This window comes from Orcinus orca, chromosome 3, assembly GCF_937001465.1.
Source record: "Orcinus orca chromosome 3, mOrcOrc1.1, whole genome shotgun sequence".
Classification (NCBI taxonomy): Eukaryota; Metazoa; Chordata; class Mammalia; order Artiodactyla; family Delphinidae; genus Orcinus; species Orcinus orca.
In genome coordinates, this window is record NC_064561.1 from 66841773 (window position 1) to 66861171 (window position 19399).

A 19399-nucleotide genomic window follows, 5' to 3' on the forward strand; every position below is an offset into this window, starting at 1 on the left:
GGAAAATTAAGGCTAAGAAAAGCATGACTATAGAGCATTAACACGAGCCAGACACAAGTCTTTACAATAGGATTTCATTTCATTTCTCCACAGCCCTAGGAGGGGAGGTGTTATTATCCCCATTTCACAGACAAAGCCATGAGACTTGGAGAGGCTGAGGGTCTTGCCCAAGATCAAGCAGAGAGAGGAGGCAGAGCCAGGAATTGGAACTAGGCTTGTCCAACACCAAAACCCATGCCCTCGACCTTGACACTAGACTGCCAGCCAAGGAAAGGAAAGGAAGAGCCCCCATAGGTGAGCTTTTGCCAGTAGCAGACTTGCCTGAGATCCCCTCAAGAAACACAGTTGAAAAGAACATTTCCAAAGCCACTCAGGCCTTCACATCTCTGCTCTTCCAAGCACATAGCGAGAGGGACTTGGAACTGACCTGATGCAGGGTGGGTGTCTGCAGACTCCTGTCCTTTCCCAGCAAGCAGCCCTTCAGGTACAGAAGTCATCTTTCCAGACCCACCAATCGTGAGTAAATCTTCCTCTGTCACAGCAGTGAATTCAGGCCCTAGAGGACAGTGTGTGAACCGGGTCTATGAAGTTGACACTGACAGCAGCAAACCTTCCAGGAGAGGAAGGAGTGAAAAAAATAGCAAATATTTTCCCAAGGCTCAGCCTTATAATTTCCCTGGAAATTTCCAAGCAGTCTATTCAGCTTCTCAGTAATGTGGGGCTTTCTTGGATACTAAAGGGAAAAATTCCCTTCTGTGCCTCTCCTTTTGCCCTTTTTCTGGAGCTCAGTACACATGTTCACTGTCCATAGAAATGGGCCAATCATACTCCCAACTAGGGATAATGAAAACCATCCACACTTGGAATGCAACGAGGCATCATTATTCCATTATCCCATTTTACAGATGAGGAAAATGAGGCCCTCACAGTGCTTCAGGAATGCTTCTGGAGCAGGGTCTCTAGGTCTCTGATCATCACTCCGAGGCAGAGTAAACTCTTTACAAGGTCTGTGATTTGCAAGCTGCTGGGTTCCCCAAGTCAATGAAAGAGGCTGGGGGACACCAAGCAGGTAGGGTCTCCAACCTGACCAGCCAGGTACCTGGCACAAGGCAACACTTGATGAATACTTGTTGAATGGAAGAATAAATGGGTAAATAGATGCTACAGGAGTCCCTTTTCTCTATATTGGAGCTGCAGGTAAGACTTCCTTAGAAAAGAGAAAAAAAAATGTTCCATTATGTGAAGACAAAGTCGGAAAACCACAGCACTGGAGTAGGCAGTGCTGACCCCCAATTACTAGTGGATTTTCAGTGCAGAGCTGATGTTGGGAGGTGGAGAGAAGAGATGGGGAGAGGTGACCTAGGGAAACTGGAACCAGGGCTCACAACTGGATCACTGCCTCACTCTAGTTCAAAAGTCCTAAATCTTGGACCCCCTGAATGCCAGGCGAGACTTTGTGTACAGGTGTTTTTCTAGGCAGAAGATACGGAGTTATCAGATTTTCAAAGGAACATGTGACCTATAAAAAGATAAGCAGCACTGCTCTCAGTCACTATCTAAACCTCCACAGACGTGGGCAATTTTAGTCACAAGGAGTCTGAACATTTTATAGCCAAGGAAATGGCAAGACAGAAAGAGCTGACTGGCCCAGAGCCACACAGCAGGCTTGTGACAGGGCTAGCATCTGCATCTGAGGTTCAGGATGATGTTCTTTCTAATACATCAAGGGTTCTTAACCTGGGGTTCTTGGTTGGGCTTCAGGATCTAAGAACCTGCTGAACTGCATGCAAAATTGGGAAGATGTGCATTTTTCTATGGGAAGGAGTCAGTGCTTTCATCTGATTCTCAAAGGGGTCTGTGACCTAAATAAGATTAAGGCCCACTATGATCCTCTATTCCCCGCCGAACCTGGAGAACTCATGGGTAGAGCTGTTCCTGTTCTGAGGCAACCGACCTTTGATCAGGGCGGGGTTGTATGTACGTGAGGGTTAAGTGCTCTCACCCCAACGTTGCAACCCCTCCAAGTAGGCTGATGCCAGACCTTATACCCAATAACCGACTGAGAATGAGACAGTGTGCATGCTGACAGAACTGAGTCTGCTGAACAGAAAGGTTACAGAAACTTCTTGACATAAGCCGAGATGTCAGAGCTGAGACCTTGGACGTGCTCAAAACTGTTTCCACCAAGATGGGCTCTGTCCCCCGGGAGACTGAAGGAGCTGGCGAGCCAGCGAGCTCTCAGTTAAATGTCGTCTTAATTTGGAAAGCGCAGAGGGACATTTTTTATCAATAGTCAGCTGTCCTCCAGCACCAGGAGGGCAATGCAGTGCTCACTCGGAGCCTGGGGGCCGTCCTGAGATTGACAGGAAGCCTCCTTGTCTGTGACCCAACTTCAGCTTGGCAGTTCACTGATCCCTACCTTTCCGCTGACTGAAATGAGTGAGATGGCAACTACCACCCTTGCGACTCTGGAGAGAACCAAATCTCCAACACGAGAAGAGAGGACAGGGGAGGGGAGGGAGGAGTTTTAGCACAGGCTCAGCCTGGCACATAGTGTGTACCTAGAAAATAGATCAGTGTTTTCCAGTCCCTACTGAGTACTGGGCACAATATAATGGGTCTGGGGTGGGGGGCACGATCAGAAACGCTCATTCAACAAACATTTTATATTTGCTGAGCAATTACTACAGGTCAGAAGTAGCACTAGGAATGGCAGTCAGGGGAGGGGTATACAGAACCATTCATTCAACAGATATTTTAAAGCACCTCCTATGTTGCTGGGTAGGTTTGGTGCTGGTGTCCGGTGGAGAAAAGACAACGCATAGAATCCCTCATTCACTGAATGAATATTTACTGAACATTTACTAAGTGCCCTGCCCTGTATTAGCACAGAAGATATAACGAACCAAACAGCCTCATTCCCTCCACAGTGTCAGGGCTCCCTGAAAACAGCATCTCCGGATGAGGAAACTGAGGCAGCAGAGCCTTGCGCAAAGGGCTCGTTGCTGAAGGCATCAGGGCTCGAACCTCGGGTCGTCCTGACCCAGGCTGGCCCTGCTAACAAAGGCCACCTCCCTAGCCTCCCCTCACATTTCCTTTCAGGGCACTAACAATGAGTCATTAATAACGGAATTTTAATGGCAAAAGCACAGCAGTTCCAGGGTCTGCGAGGAAGCCCATCCCCTGGGCAGTACAGAGACCGTAGGGACTGAACAGCGAGGATTCTTGGCCCCTTGACAGCATTTCTCTCACGACTCTTCCATCCTTCCTGCTCCACAAGGAGAGCTTAAAAATATCCTCCCTCCACATTTGGTACCCTAAATTGGATCAGCACTTAACTTATAACGACGGAGAGGGAGGGAGAACCCTATTTGGCCATCAACACAGAAGGCCCTGGGTCCCCGGACTGTGCGAACTGCCCCCCTGCCCCAGGCATGGCCAGAGGAGCCCATAATCGGAGAACCCCAAGTGACAACAGGAGGGGAAGAGGCTGGCAAGTGGAGCTCCACGGGAAGGCAGGAAGTGACACTTTACTTTACACAGAGGGTGCCCCCGGGAAGGTTCATCAGCGATCTGCAGGGAGCCGGGCTCTGCGCCCGACTCTATGAGGGAAGCACTGGGTTAACCAAGTTCTTTACTGCAGGACTTCTTGGAACCTTGAATATGCTGACGTGCATCGTGCATCTATAAAAAGGGGACGTCTAGTACACTGTTTCCCAAACTTATTTGACCACAGAAATCTTTTTTTTTTTTTGCAGAGAGATTAGTGCGCTGCACAGCTTAAAAACCGGAGCTTTAACCAATGTGTGTATCGAGCCCTTACCTGCACGACGGGACCTTGTGCTAAGTGCTGAGGATACTGGAATCCAAAGACAAAGTCCCTGCTTCCAAGGAGCCATCTGTGGAAGAAAGCCACATGAGGGGACCCGTGGGGGTGAGGCCAGTGTGCAGGGCAGCCCTGGAAAGGGAGCAGAGGGCAGGAGAGGCGCTCGAGCTGGAGAAAGCTTAGGGCTCCAGCAGTGAGAGGAAGTTGCTGGGAAAAGTGTGATGAGACCACTAGAGGCTGGGGAGGGGGCCGGGCAGCAGAGAGGGAAATGTGGACAACTCCCCTCCTCAAATCCTCCCCACTTTGAGCTGACCATGCTGGGTGGTTTTTCGCATTTGGACAGTTCCTAGGGGGTTTGGGCCTCAGTCCCTCCCACCCCCTGTCCTCAACCACATCTCTGCTATTGAACTTGGGCTAACATCCAGAAGCCAGGGAACAGCTATGCACAAATTCAGTAATTGGAATCATTAGCGTTGACTCAGAAATCATTTCTTGCTATGTTTCTCTCTCGGAGAAGCTTTTAAGACCCTTTAAATTGGTTAATGGAGAGTTTAGAGATGAGGATGGAGCCTCGGCTTTCTGCTTCCCCTGCCCGTCTCCCTGGCTTTCCCCAACATACTCAAGGGCAAGAGTGATGAGACAATCCAGTATCAGTTTTATTAAACTCCCATCCATTTCTGGCACAAACCTTTCACAAAAGAGGATCTCAAAATCTATACTCTCCTGCTCCAAGACTCCAAGGGCCCAATTGCCATTTACCCCCTCGTATCGGCAGGATGATAGTAACGCTTTCACCTAAAATTACAGTGAGAACTGTGCAAAAAAGAGCCCTGGGCCAGGAGTTGGGAGGCTGGGGTCCTTGTCCTGGGCTGGTGACTCATAAAGCCAGGTAACCATGGGCATTACTCTGCCTCCTCAGGCCTAAGTGAGCACCAACGTCCTTTCCGCAGTGAAATGCCCTACATCAGCCCTGGAGGGTAGGAGGGCAGACACCACTGCCCTTGGTCTACAATTGAGGAAACAACACAGCAAGTCAGGCCACTGCTTCAAGGTGACGTGGCCAGAACCTGGATCTTTACACACTTTCTTCTATACTGTGCTGGGCAGGTACTTAAGGTTCTTTGGGAAGGCGGGTGAACGTCTGGCCTCTTCTCTGGGATTCAAGTTGTGGTATCTCTCTGAGAACTCGCAGGCTCCATCTCTAGGGCTGAGTGAAGTGCGAAGGTCTGAAAAAGTCAAGCAGCTACATCAGGCATTTAGACATTAAACTCCTTCCTTCCAAATCAAAGGTGAAATGGAGACAGTCGGGAATCCATTGGGGATGAACAAAAGCGGACGTCATTCAGCGTTTCCTGAGTTTTAGGCATTCATGAAACCACCCCATGACTTCTGCCACCTCTCTGGATCTGTGCTCCCCTTTACGCAATGTCACAACGTTTTTTCTCTACTTGATTCATTATTTTTAATATCTGTGACACTATGACATGCTAATCGCATTTTTATAATATATATTAATATACAAACACTAAAATTTAAAAATATTAGTTTGAATACTACCTAAAATCCTCCGGTGAAGCACTGGAGGCACACACATCAGACGCTGGCAAAAAATGATGTGGTCTAAGCCTGAGGAAATCGAAGACTGGCAAGGGGGACGGGAAGGGATTTGCTCCAAGGCAAAGGCTAAGGCGAGGACCAGGGTCCCTGGAACCTTCAGCAAAGTTTTTCACAGGTCACTGAACGAATCTTTTTTATGCACAGCACAGAAATGACTGTGAATGGGGAATTCCCTGGCAGTCCAGTGGTTAGGGCTCGTCGCTTTCACCACTGAGGCCGCGGGTTCAATCCCTGGTTGGGGAACTAAGATCCTCACAAGCTGTGTGGCGTGGCCAAAAAGTGAATGTGTCCACTGCCCATTTGTGAGGCTGAGCCTACCAACTAGGGGAAATGGTCAAAGTCGTTTATTAGCCATGCACTTGAAATTGCTTGGGAACCTGAGCCCCCATGGAATTTCTACCCTGTAAAGGGATACTGACACCCTGTTTTTTTTTGCTGCATCCCATCTCCTCCCTGCCCGCCCCTCCCCCCAGCACCAGTGAGAGGTACCGGTGGCTGCATTTTATCTCACCTTAGCCGAAACCCAGTCTGATGAGACTCCTTTCCAAGGGGTAGGGGTGTGGGAGAACAGTCCTGCTGGGGGATCCGGGGCTGGCTCTGAGACGAGCGTTTCTATAGAGGAGGCCAAGGTTCCCCGTGCTGGAGGCATGTGGCAGGCGTGAGGCTCCTGCCAGCAAGGTGTTCAGGCTGCAGAGGGAGGGGCTGGAAAACGACTTCAATCCTCTCACTGCCAGGACGCTGGGCCCCGGGGCTGCGAGGAGAGGCGAGAGCAACTCTTACTCAGGCTGTGTTCTTAGACTCCTACTTTGGAGCAGGGGCTTCTTAAAGGACTTGGTTCCCCTGGCACTACTAACCCAGGTCAGCCCGAATGAGTCAGGAGTGAGCAGGGCTCCCAGAGCCCTAGATGGTAACTCAGGGCACAGAGGCAGCCTTGGGATGGTGTCTCTCCTGACAAGTCATTGGAGTGACTACCATTTATTCAACACCTACTGTGTGCCAGGCTGTGCTAAGCCCTTTGCTGTCATCTCATTTAATCTCAGTGCGGTGGCTTCTCTTGTTGTGGAGCACGGGCTCTAGGCACGTGAGCTCAGTAGTTGTGGCTCGTGGGCTCTAGAGCACAGGCTCGGTAGTTGTGGCGCACGGGCTTTGTTGCTCCGCGGCATGTGGGATCTTCCCGGACCAGGGCTCAAACCCGTGTCCCCTGCATTGGCAGGCAGATGCTTAACCACTGCGCCACCACGGAAGTCCCATCTCATTTAATCTTTACAATCTAATGAGTTTTCAGAGGTGAAGAAACAGAGGTGCAAAGACATACAGGCCAAGTTCAGGAATGGAGCAGGGGTTAAAACTCAGGTTTGATTTGTCTGACTCAAAAAGCTGTGCTCGTTCCCACCAATGGAGCAGAAGTAACAAAGAGACCAAAGACTACTGCCACCCCCTTCTCCGTCACAGGGTACTGAGCTCGGGGAGGCACCTGCTGGCTTTGACTCTCATCTGTACCTGCTGCCTCCATGGAAAAGAGGGTCCGCAGCCTCTCCTGGGCAGGCGCATTCCCCAGAGCTGCTGACTGCTGGTAGCATCTCACAGCCTCTCCCAGATTCCTCTGCACACCAAGGCCCTTCTCATAGCAAATTCCCAAGTGGTACCTGCTCTGTGAATCCTAAAGGAGAAGACGGACAGACACACAAATGCCCACGCATGCAGGACTGAAGAACTGAAACGCTGGGGCAGGAGGAAGGTGCAGCAGTCAGCAGGCCGGTGCTTCACCCCTGCAGGGTCAGGCCCAGCTGCAACCCTCCCTGGACCAAGGGATCTCAACTGTGAAGAGCCAGAGGCCCAGAACAGAGGACACAGGGATCCCTCCACCCAGGGAGCTTCCGGCCAGAGCAGCGTGGAGGCTTCTCGTGTTGAGGATGGTGCTGAAAGTGTGCAGAAGTGAAGGCTGCGGGAAGCACTTGGCCCTGCTCTGGGAGCCCAGGGAGTCGGGCTCCTATGTTATCCTGAAAGAGCCAGGAGCAAGGGTGGAGGCTGGGCTTCCGAAGGCCCTGAATGCCTTCCTGATCTCTACCCAGAGAGCTACAAAGCATACATTACAGAGAACATGTTTAATCTCTTTGTCCCTGGCTCTGGATCCTCTCTCCCCTCTCACTGAGAATTAGGCTCCTGGGAGAGGCAGTATCAGGTAGGGAGTAGGAGCCCAATCTCTCTAGCCAGACGCCTGGGTTCCAATCTTGGCTCCACCACTTACCAGCTGTGTAACCTCGGGCATCATATTCTGTGTCTCTGTGCCTCAGTTTCCTCATCTGTAAAGTAGGCATGATAAGAGCACCTACCTTATTACCCTGTCGTGAGGATTAAATGTGTCAATATGTGGAAAGTGCTTAGATTAGTGTTATTATTTTCACACCTTTAGTTGCCCACATCATTCATCTCTCCCTCTCTGTAATGAATATTTTCATTATATTCAATCTCCCAACCATGGTTCTATTTCTCTTCTACCCTCTAAAGAGTTTCTGTAACACGTAGGTCAAAGTCTATGTAATAAATATGGTGGACTCATGGCTACAGGCCAGCTTAGGACAGTTAGGCCAAAACACCCATGCTGTTATGTGTGTGTTACACAACATCCCTTTGTGCACTTCTCCTGGCATGCTGGGTGACTAATGCCAGCCAGGGTGCCCCCAGGCTTGTCCCACACATGGTCACACAACCCACTGAGCCCAAGGAAGACTGGGGCTCTTTCATAGAAAGACAGGCACAGAGGCAGGTACTGTTTGATGACATTGGTCCCCTTTTGATGGCTACTGCAGATACTTTGGACAACACAGAGTGAAAAAGGAGAAGTATTCTGATGCCCAAGAGTTCAATAATGCTATCACTGTGTTGGCCAGGAAGTAAAGAGAAGCAGCAGCCCCTATGCTGGGAAATTCTAGTGCATGGCCCCTGCTGGCTTTAACCCAGGGCTCCTGGTCCTTTAAGATACAACTCAAAAAATATACTGGTCAAAGACACTTGACGATACAGCAAACCCACAGATGCCTTTTCAGTAATTCACAGTGACATAAAGCTCTGAGATTTCCTGCATTAAAGATACCTGTTTAACAAAGTATTTCCCAAACCCATCTGACCATTTTTCCCTCGTGTGATTTATAAACGTTCCATGGAACTAATGCTCTGTGGAACAAACTCCATGCTGCCTGGATGCCAACCCCTAGGTGACAGACAACCAGACATCCTCTACCCCGCCAAACTGCTCAATGTCTTCACCTCACGCGTCTTCTGACTTCCCTGGACTAAGCCACTTGTGACGATGCACCTTCCACGTGTACACTTTACAAAGCACTTTCACACTTATTATCTCAGATTTTGATCCTCACGACAACCCTGTGAAGTGGTAGACAGGTCAGGCAGGCATTAGTATCCCAATCTTAAGAGATGAGGAAGACAAGAAGTGACCAGCCCAGTAGTATGCTAGTAAATGTTTAACAACCAGCTCTCCAGGGGAAAAAGCCCTGTTTTGTAGCATTTGGCAATTCTAATGCTAATGCTCTCCCCGTAGCTGATTTCAAGCTAACAACAATTCTCGCAGGCTGGTACAAGCCAGTGCCAGCACACCACTGGACCTGTCCAAGGGGCACACAGTAAGTCAGCAAGAGTTAAGGCTTGAAGCCAGCCCAATGCTCTTATCAACCGTCTCCTAGGCACGGTACCAGTTCCAAAAATCCCTTCCTTTATCAGACTTGATCCCCATCATGCCTGGATATGGACACCTCATACCCCACTGTTGGCTGCAAGCCAAAGATATTTCACGGCTCTCTGCTCGTCCAGGTATGCCTCCTTGGTGAAGAGCACCCCGAGAAAAGCTTGGGCCTGTGGTCAAGGAAGAAGGAAAAAGGTATCTTGGTCACTGCCAGGCCCCACCTGCCCCAAGTGCCCAGGAGTAACCCCACCAGTGGCACTCACCTCTCTCAAGCCTGAGTCTGCAGCATGCTTCAGCATGGACACTGCCCTCTGCTGCTCAGGGTCCCACGAGGAGGCTGGATCCTGCAGCAGGCACCTGGCATAGCGGTACTGAGCCAGGTTGTGGCCCTGGCTGGCAGCCAGCTGGTAGTAAGAGGCTGCCTGGGGCAAAGGGAAAAACATCCAGTCAACTGATAACTCTGTACGCTGCCTTTTTATGGAGTGAAGTGTTTAATTAAATAACACATAATCATTATAGATTAGTCAGAAAATACAGAGAAGCCAAAAATAGAAACAAAATTCCAAGAAATCCTGCCTCCTAAAGATCATTCTCTGTTAACATTTTAGTGTACAATCTTGCAAATTTCTTCCCCCCCCGTACTATATGTATTAACATATATACACAAATATGTTAATATACAGTCACACACATATATAAATATGTGTGTGTATGTGTGTGTGTGTAGGAAGAAAGGGAGAGAGAGAAAACTACACTCACTATTTTTTGTAACCTATTCTTTTTCATTTAACAATACACCATGAATATCTTTCCCTGAAAATAAATATAGATCTAGCATATCATTTTTAAGGCCCACATAGATCTTATTAACCAATTCTCTGTTGAAGGAACTTCAAGTTTCTTCCCATTTTTTGGCCATCGTATACAATTCTAAGAAACTGTTATTTATAAATTCTTATATATAACATCTATGCATACTTATCCTACTTTTTAGAATTAATTGATCCCTTCATCAAGGTAACGTTCTAGGTCGTGAGGATAGAGCTGCAAAGAAGAAAGACAAGGTCCCCGGCCTTCCTGTGTTTTGAGTCTAAATTCCTAGAAGCTGGAGACTTCTTTCTTAGTTTTCCCTCCGGGCTAGAAGAGAGAAGCTGGACTTTCCCAATCCCTGCCCACTGCTCATTTCTGGAGGTCACTCTGGGCGGTGCAGCACAGGCCATGGGCCTGGGGGCAGGGAGGAAGTGTAGTACCTTGCCGAGGTCCCTGGGGGTGCCTCTGCCGTGCTCATGGCACAAGCCCACATTGTACTGCGCTTTGCTGTAGCCACGGTCTGCTGCTTTCTGGAAGTAAGAAAAGGCTGCCATGTAGTCTCCATCCCTCATGTTCTCTGTCCCTGTAAGAAAGCACTAGGCGTAAACATAGCTTGCTCTGTGAACTTCCCCACATTCTTAGTCAGATACCCACATGCTCCTTCCTTTCTTTTCTTTTTTTTTTGGACACTTCGCATGCACTTCCATCCTCTGAATATTTCACTGGTTTGCCATAGGTATCAGTGGGTTCTGCCCTCCTGTACACCATCCTCCTCTTGGTAACAACATCCTAATTTCCCTTTGGGAACAGCCCTCCCCGCAGTGCTGTCAATCAATGTGCCTGCCCTCTTCCCAACCAATGAGACCCTCTCTCAGGAGTCTGAATCTTGATCTGGCTGCAACAGGAAAGAAAACAGCTTCCGCAGGTTTATTCTGATGGCAGCACTCTGAAGATGCTGTTTCTCAGTTACTGCCGCATGCATCCCTGGAGCTCTCTGATTCCTGTCCTTTCTGAGGCTTGGCAAGTCGACAGATCCCAATAGATTCCTTTTGTGCTTAGGTTAGCCAAAGTGGTTTTAGGATGCTTGTAACCAACATAACATAACTGATTCAGCTGACACTGTCAATCTTGCTTTGTGAGAGAATATAAGAAAGAGAGCTCAGCTCCAAAGCCCATGTTCTCTTTATCATCCAAACGAAAAGGAAAACAGGGAAGGGGCTGAGCACAGCCTACTCTCAACTCTAAGCCTTTGCTCAAGCTGTTTCTCCTGCCTGGGATACCTTTTTCTGCCTCTATCATCAGACCTTCCCAACCTGTTTCTGCTCTAGAATCTTCAGACCACACTCAGGCTTTAAACACGCTTTCGGCACTTACTTCACACACAAGCCTTTTTCTAGGAACTGAACTGTTTCAAGAGTACAAGCCCTGTCTCCTCAATTAGACTGTAAAATCCTGGAGGCAGAAGCAGAAAAAGAATGTAGAAGAAATAACTTTGCATAGGGTGAAAGCTCTATATAAATGCAAAATATGATTATGGCTTATGCTCCCTTTGTGTTCTGCCACAGTGCTTAGCACTTGCTGAATAAATGAATATGCATATGAAGGAAGGAATGGGCAAGAAAATTCGCGGAAGACTGTCTGCCCATGAAAAATCACAAAAAGCCAATGAGGCAGAAGCCGGGCTCCGTTCGGCCAGCAGTGAATGAGTCACCTCCTGGCTGCCTGAAAACTCACTGTCAAGGGTTCACAGAGCCCTCTGTTCTTGAGGAGAAGACTCGAGAGGGCACAGGATCCCACCCTGTCCCCATCCCCCACACCAATCCTCTGCCTCTAACCTAAACCAAGTCACCATCATGTTTTGCTTAGCCATCAGTAACAGCTCCAATCTAGTCTCCTGTTTCCCCTCTGGCATTCCTATGACCTGCGTCTGTCTACACAGCAGGCAGAGAGATCTTTGGAAAAGTAAATCAGATCACATGACTACCCCCACTTCCTGCTCCAGCGTAAAACACTCCAATGGCTTCCTGGCTCACTCAGAAGCACCACACGCCACCACGGCTCAGAAGGCCTGATCTGATCTGGCCCCTGCCTGCTTCTCTGACTTCATCTCTTTCTACTCTCCTGGTGATCGCTAAACTACAACCACGCTCACCCTTTTCTTTGTTCCTTTAACAAACAAAACTCAATCCTGCCTCAGGACCTTTGCACTTGCGGTTCCCTTTACTTGGAAAGCTTTCTCCAGATGGAAACAAGACTGGCTTGTTTTTGTCAGTCTGGTCAAGGATCTTTCCATCCGCGAGGCCTTCCAAATCAGAGCTGCTCCTTGCCCAAGTCACTAATGCATCCCCCTGTTTAATTTTCTCCATAACATTTATCGCTATCTGAAATACTCTGTTTTTTGGGGGGTTTTTTTTGCGGTATGCGGGCCTCTCACTGTTGTGGCCTCTCCCGTTGCAGAGCACAGGCTCCGGACGCGCAGGCTCAGCGGCCATGGCTCCGCGGCATGTGGGATCTTCCTGGACCAGGGCACGAACCCCTGTCCCCTGCATCAGCAGGCGGACTCTCAACCACTGCACCATCAGGGAAGCCCTGAAATTCCCTTTTTTATTTGTTTACCAGTTTGCTGTTTTTCTCTCCCTCAACTCACATGGAAGCTCCATGAGAGTAAGGACTTTGTCTTGTGAATCACTGTACCCCCAACACCTAAACTAAGACCTAACCAAAGGTGAATGCTTAATACATTTGTACTGAATGAATCCTAGCCTCTCACTCACTTGCCCACTAGAGCCCAGGAGATGCTGCTGGCAGTCTGGGTCTCCACATGAGAAGGCCTGAAAGAAGCCAAGTCACTGCAGAGAATAGGACAAATGGTGGAGAGGAATCTGGAGTCTCCAGATGTGGGTAAGGAAGGGCACTTGAGGGCCTGCTCCAAATCTCAGGAGCCTGTTCTTGCCTAAGTGCGGCAGAAAATTCAAGGTGTCATTCGAGATTTATTTTCTCCTTCTGACACAGTAACCGAATTTTCAGGTAAGCACATGGTCATTCAGCTAAGGACTCTATTTTCCAGGCTCCTCTGTGACTAGGTAAGGCCGTGAGCCTTCATTCTGGACAATGATTTGTGTAACTTTTAGGTTGGGGAGGAGTGGTCCTTTAGTTTTCCCACCTTTCCCTTCTAGCTAGATAGAATTTGGATATGAGGCAAACTGAACCTTGAGATGGGAGCCCATTTTAAGAAGGGCAGAACCATCTGACTGAGAATAGGTCCCTGACACCACTGTGCCACCATGCTAGATTTGGTCGACCTACCTGGGAGAAAATAAACTCTCTCTTATGTAAACCACTCCCTGCCCTGACTCTACTTGACCTACCGCATACCCTTTCCATTTTCCCATCCACCCTCCTTGAGACAGGGTCCACCCAGTTACCCAGGAAGTTGAAAGCGATGGAAACACTGAGCTGGAAGAGCTGCTGAATGGAAGTCATGGCCTCCTCGAGGGAAAGACTTTTTGATTTATCTTGTTCCTGGGGAAGAAATATAAAGACTCATCATGGGACAGTTCACTGGGATTGCCACCTGTCTAGGGGAATGTTACGGGGATCCAGGTGGCCAAATCTGGACAATACCTGCTTTTCGCCAGTGGGCTGAGGCTGGGCTGGCTTTGCCTTGGACTTGAAGCTACTGCTGGCATGCAGGAAGCCGGCGTCACTGGGATCTGCAAGGGAAAAGGCAAAGGAGGAAGGTGTTAGTTCTCCTTTTCTCTCACTCCCCCAGTCCACAGAGCCCTCCATCCAGCACCACTGCCAGGAACCAAAATCATTCCAAATTGCCCCAGAAAGCATGGGGGCTCACAGGAATGACAATTCCCCAATGTGGCATATGCAGCAACAAATGTCCATCTGCCCAACTCCCCACCCCGCCACCGCCTTCTGCTGATTTTAGGAGGTGGGACCATACCTTCCTCAGAGGCACCCTGAAGACCAGTTGTTCTCAAGGAGCTGGGTGAAGGGAGGCTCTCAGGCCGAGTGGAGGGTTCTTCCTGGCCCAGCCTGAGTTCCCTGAGGCCAGTGTGCCTGGGAGCCGGGCTATCAGGGCTGGGCAGAATGTGTCTCCGCAGTGCTGGAAAGAGCCAGTGAGAGCGGTCACATCAGAAGGGGATAGGTTCAGCCTGCTGGGGCTGACTGAGCCCTCCCTGAGGCTTCGCGGACCAAAGGAAGAATCTAGAAACTCCTGAGACATGTCCTTCACATGCCTCCTCCTCCGTTTCCTTGGCTGGCTTCCCTCCGCAGGGGCGGAGAGGGGCCCGCATTTATGCTGATCCCCACACCCCAAGCATAAATCGCTCCTTGGCTTGAATTCTTCCAGTCGCAGGGAGGGATCTACTTTATTCACTGTTCTAGCCCCAGCACTTAGCACTTAGTTTGATGGTTAATATTGATTATGATTATAATCATAATACTAAGGGCAAGAACTTAAACCGCTACTTACTGAGCACATACTACATGCCAGGCACTGTTCTAAGTCCTCGACATGTATTAACTCATTTAGTCCTTCCAAGAAACCTGTGGGGGTAGGTTTTATTATTTCCCCATTCTATAGGTGAAGACACTGAGGCACAGGGAAGTTAAAAGTGACTCATCCAGGGACACCAAACTAGTATCAGCAGTTCTGGGCTTGAACCGTGACAGTGTGACTCCAGAGCCTTAATCACTATGCTGCATTGCCTCTGTACCACGGCACATGATGGCCATTCATTATTGATGAATGACTGACCAGAGAATGACCTAACTGGCTGAGGAGTGGGCAGGAAGCCACTCCTAGGATCTAAAATGACCTGGACCCCTGCGGGGCTCTGTCAATGGAAGGGGAGGGGAGGACATGGGAGGGGCCTGGAGGACAGGCGTGGCCCACACGCCGGGTGGACAGACCTTCCTCCCATTCCTCTTCCTCTGACTGCAGATAGGAGAGGCAAGGAGCTGCTGACGGCTCTTTTCCTGAGGTGTGTCCAGAGATGCTTCCTGGCCCAGAGAAACTCCCAGCCCAGCTCTCCTGTCCCCGGGACTGAGAACTCACAGGAGCGCGGGTGCCTCAAGGGAGATGAGAGGAAACGGTCCAGAGGACTGCGCCAAAAGCAGCGCTCCGCTCGCCGAGGTCCTGCTGGCAGGGACGCCTGGAAGTGGATCTGCCTTGCCAGCTGCAGGGCCAGCACGGCCAGGGTGCCCTGAGGAAGACAGCACTTCAGGGGACACAGTTCTCCACCAGTCAGCTCCTTCAGTCTCCGCCTACATCTCCAACATCACTTCCTCGAGAAGTCCTTCCTGACTCCTGGCTGTAGCCGCTCCCCCACTGCGCACTCTCGTAAGCACCCGAACTTCCCCCATGGAGCCCTGATCACACTGGTACTTAAACAGCCATCTCTACAATTACTCATCAAGATCTGTCTCTCCTGTTAGTCTCTAAGCACCACGAGGGAGGAACCATGTCTGTTTTGCTCACCTATGTATCCCCAGCGCCTAGCAGAGCACTAAGATACAGCACTAATAAATACATGCTGAATAAACGCCTGAGCGAGTGACTGAATAAACAAAATCTAAGCAGGCAAAAAGATAACACGGCAAGTTTGGGCTTGGGCACACGTGCAGCCAAACGCAGACGGGTCAGAGTTCCCCATCAGGCTCCCTCCTTCTCTAGCCTGGCACAACTCCTCCCCCACCCCAAAGCCACCCCATCACACACATTCACAGCTACAGGCTTGTCGTGGGTGTCTCTTCTCCAACAGGTCTGCAGAAGACCTAAGCTAGCTCCTAGCCCAGTGACTGCTTGGTTTTCCCTGTCCCTTCCTGTGTTATGCACGAGAAAAGACACCCAAATACTTATTTGTTGCAACAGGCACTGTATACAATGGCAAACAAGACAGACCCAGTCTCTGCCCTCATGGAGTTCATACCTTCACTGAGGGAGAAAGACGACATCCAAGTACACAGAGAAATAATATAATAACTACAAATTATGCCAAATGCCGCTAAGGAAACAAATCAAGAGTTTACACAGGGCATAAGAGGGACTCCTGACAAGACAGGAGTAGAGGAAAGCCTGTCTGTAGAAGTGATGTGTGTGCTGAGACCTGAAGGAAGAGAAGGTCCCAGCAATGTCAATAACAGGGACACGTATCCATATCACTGGAGATAAGCTTGTGCTCAGGCCCTTTCACATAGGCAGTAGTGACAGAGCTGAGGGATGGCATCAGGACCCCTGAGATGCAGACCCAGTTTTAGAAGGACTCACTATAGGATTGCCCTAGGGTTCATATCTTCGACAAAATGGGAAAACACATCCCTCCCCAGGGTGTGTTATGCCCCTAGGCCATAGCTCCCCACAGAGAAGTGTCCCTGGCATGGACACATTCTAGTCTCAGCTCTGCTGATGACACCAAGTTACAGATGAGACAACTGAGGCTCAGAGAGGTCAAGCCACTTGCCCAAAGTATGCAGCATGAAAGTGAGAGGGATGAGAAGTGATGGAGACAAGTGTGACGTGAGTGCCAACTTCATTTAGAGTATCTTATAAGCAGAACCTAAGAGGCAAAGATTCTGCCTTGTTAGACCTTGTGTTACTGAGCCTCTGCCTTTATAGATCAGATTTAACAAATATTTACTGAGCGACGATCATGGGTCAGGATATGTACTATGTGCTTTTACAAGCCATACTAGGTATAGCAACCAAGCTGTAGAGCATAGTAGCTAAGAGCACGAGCTCCAGAGTAAAATCTGGTTCCTCTACTGAATAGCTGTGTGACCTTAAGAGTGTTACCTAAAGTTTCAGAGCCTGAGTTTTCTCATCTATAAAATAGAGATTATATTTCCTCTGCAAGATTTTGTAAGAATTAAATAAGATGATATATATAGATACATTAATAAATTAAAAGTTAGCTATTTAGTATTATTTAATTATAAGATTCAGGAAGGCAAGAATCATATCTACCTTGTTCTCTGCTATGTCCCTAGTACTTAGCAAAAAATGCCTGGCTCAAAGAAAGTGTTAAATAAATGTTTACTGAATGAAAGGAGGAATATATACATGGGGAGCAGGGGGAAAGGGAGTAGCAATATCTCCCCAAATATGCTCCAATGCCATGAGTTACTCAAATTTTGAGTGTGGCCACAATGATGCCCTAGCTCTTGTTTCTAGGCTACACTTCCATACAGGATCATTCTTATCCACACTGAAGGACAAGGACACTTCCATACAGGATCATTCTTATCCACACTGAAGGACAAGGACAAGGGGAAACCTTACCCATGATATGGCATCCCACAATGTGTTCCGGGAGTCACGGGCAGACATCCACTGGAAGGCAGCCTTCCATCCATGGGACCTTGGGCCCTTGCTTGTGCCTGGGCCATGGTGGCCAGACCTAGAAGATGTAAGACGTAACAGAGGCTATCAAGTTCTGTCCTAAGTGGGAGTAGAGGGAGGCTAGGGGAGCACATGGGTGACGGAATGGCAGTCTTTCACCTGTCGAAGCTGGGCACAGGGACCAGCAGGTTGGAGGAGGTAGCCTGAGGCCCATCTGGGCTGGTGGACTTGGAGGTCACCCCACGGAGGCCAGGTCCCAGCAGACGGGGAAGAGCTGTGCAGAGCAAGGATCAGTCACTTTGATATGAGCGGGACTGAGGCAACAGTGGCCCCACCAATCTTCCCTCTGACCCTTGACAGAGCCCCACGCCAGGAACCCAGGAAACACTGGCACCTGCTTCTGCAGAGGTTCTTAAACAAGGATACATACACGTGGGGATCTTTTGCTTAGTACAGATTCCAGCGTGCCACCCCAAAGCCAAATAAACTAGGATCATTCAGGGTTGAGCATCAATATTTTGAAAAAGCTCCCCGGGTGATTCTGACGCCCTCCTAGGGCTGACAACCACTGTTCTAAAATGACCAGACATTCATACACAAACTCTCGTTCAATGTTTGTAGCTCTTTGTCTCTAAATCGCGCCTCTTTTCATTGGCTCCGCCTACCCCATTGGCCTCGCCTACTGCACTGGCCTCTACTCCTCTTTCATGAACTCCGCCCACCATCTCCGGGTACTTGGCTCCTCCCCCTTCCAATGGCTCCACCCATCTCCTTGGCTCTAAGTTCCACCCTCTTCCTACTAGCCACGCCCACACCTCAAATTCGAACGGCCCCTTGACTCAGAGTGCAGCGCGGCCCCTAACGACCCCGCCTCTCTTCCGCTCTAACACCGCCCACTATTGCTTTGGCTCAGTCCTCCGGCCCGCCCCCTCCTCAGTTCCAAGTCTCAGCTGCCGCAAGACCCGCGGCCGAAGGCCCTTACCTCGGCCCAGGAGTCCCGGGAGCCGCCACATGTCGTCGCCAACACCATAGAGCTCGCAGCCGAAAGAGCGCGGCCAAACTCCGGGACGGCGGCTAGAGTGGCCTGTGTGGCGCCCTCGGAGTGGCCGAGTCCCCAAGGAAGCTCACCGCCAGCCAATTAGAAGGGGGCCCAGCCGGAAGGACGGCGCTCAGCGAAAGGAAGTGGGAGGTGTAGGCGTACTGGGGCTAGCGGAGAGGTGAACTTCAACAAGGGCACGGCGATGTGGGCCCGGCCTCCGGTGGAAGAGGTGTCATTTGCTGCCGGCATAAGAATGGGGGCGGGGGGGTCGTGCAGAGGAGGAGGGTCGCAGGGGGCGAAGCTGAACCGCCTCAGAAGAAGGACCATTGAGAAGCGGGGCGAGAGCGGCCTCGGTGGTGCCAGACGACCTTGCAGACACCGTGGAGACTCGAGGGGGAACAATCTTCCCCAGGCCCCGATGCTAGAGGAGATGGGAGACACCAGGCCCAGTGGGTGGAGGAGAGGAACCTTAGGGTCCGACGGAGGAAACCAGTAGTACGAGCTTTCCGCCCAAGGCCATCTGCTTGGAGTTGCCCGACTCCACTCCATGGGTAGGCGATGAAAACTGCGAGTGGGGTTCCGATTCGGGGGGATCCAGCTCTGGCTCCAGCTTTGTCTCACCATGTAGCCTCGGGCCGAGCCCTTCCCTTGTCTGGGCCTCCGTCTGCCCAGTAATAGGGTCAGATGGAGTGAGCTCGACTGGTCCTTCCTGATTTGACAAGAACAACTTGAATTGCTGCTTTCAAAATACCAAAGAGGATACTGGCCCCTTCCCCGCCCCCACGCCTGTTAATCAGAGCTCTCATCTTCAGACCCAGCCAGAGTTATCTGTGTATTCTTTTGTTGGGCAAAGACTCGGTCCTCTTTCCCCACACCTGAATCCGTGAAATAAAGGAGCTCAAAATCAAATATAAGTTGCTTACACTTTCTCCCTCCTCCTTTCTCCCAGGTAGTGACTTCTGGTTTGATGGAAGTCTCTATCTGGGGTAAAAGAGTACTGGAGGTACCTACTTTTAGACCCAGGCATGTGTATGACAGTGGTATTAATTTGTT

At 50.0% G+C, this 19399-nt stretch overlaps 2 protein-coding genes across 8 annotated transcripts in view; both read right to left on the reverse strand.

Annotated features, from left to right (window-relative positions):
- RNF14 (ring finger protein 14) overlaps positions 1 to 4312 on the reverse strand; it is a 46808-nt gene extending 42496 nt beyond the window's left edge. Inside the window, exons 1-2 of the mRNA XM_033406563.2 lie at positions 3824 to 4312; positions 428 to 556 (exon numbers count right to left, since the gene is read on the reverse strand). The gene's annotated coding sequence lies outside the window, so the exon portion shown is untranslated. The remainder of the gene's footprint in view (positions 1 to 427; positions 557 to 3823) is intronic.
- Positions 4313 to 4461: 149 nt separating this feature from the next.
- DELE1 (DAP3 binding cell death enhancer 1) lies at positions 4462 to 18425 on the reverse strand. Of its 7 annotated transcripts, none has more exons than XM_004280229.4 (13): positions 18290 to 18424; positions 17467 to 17581; positions 17248 to 17365; positions 15025 to 15172; positions 13909 to 14070; positions 13578 to 13666; positions 13379 to 13475; positions 10394 to 10536; positions 9407 to 9565; positions 9221 to 9313; positions 6944 to 7103; positions 5955 to 6194; positions 4912 to 5052 (listed from the first exon to the last, which is right to left on the reverse strand). In XM_004280229.4, exons 1-12 carry the CDS (start codon positions 18318 to 18320, stop codon positions 5956 to 5958), a joined length of 1554 nt encoding a protein of 517 aa, XP_004280277.2. In that variant the 5' UTR covers positions 18321 to 18424; the 3' UTR covers positions 4912 to 5052; position 5955. The 7 variants fall into 7 exon arrangements, 5 of the variants coding, with proteins under 5 accessions (XP_033262448.2, XP_004280277.2, XP_033262449.2 ...); XR_007476468.1 differs by lacking the exon at positions 5955 to 6194 and adding an exon at positions 7692 to 7746 and having other exon boundaries at positions 4916 to 5052; XR_007476467.1 differs by lacking the exon at positions 4912 to 5052 and adding an exon at positions 7692 to 7746 and having other exon boundaries at positions 6056 to 6194.
- Positions 18426 to 19399: the final 974 nt, after the last annotated feature.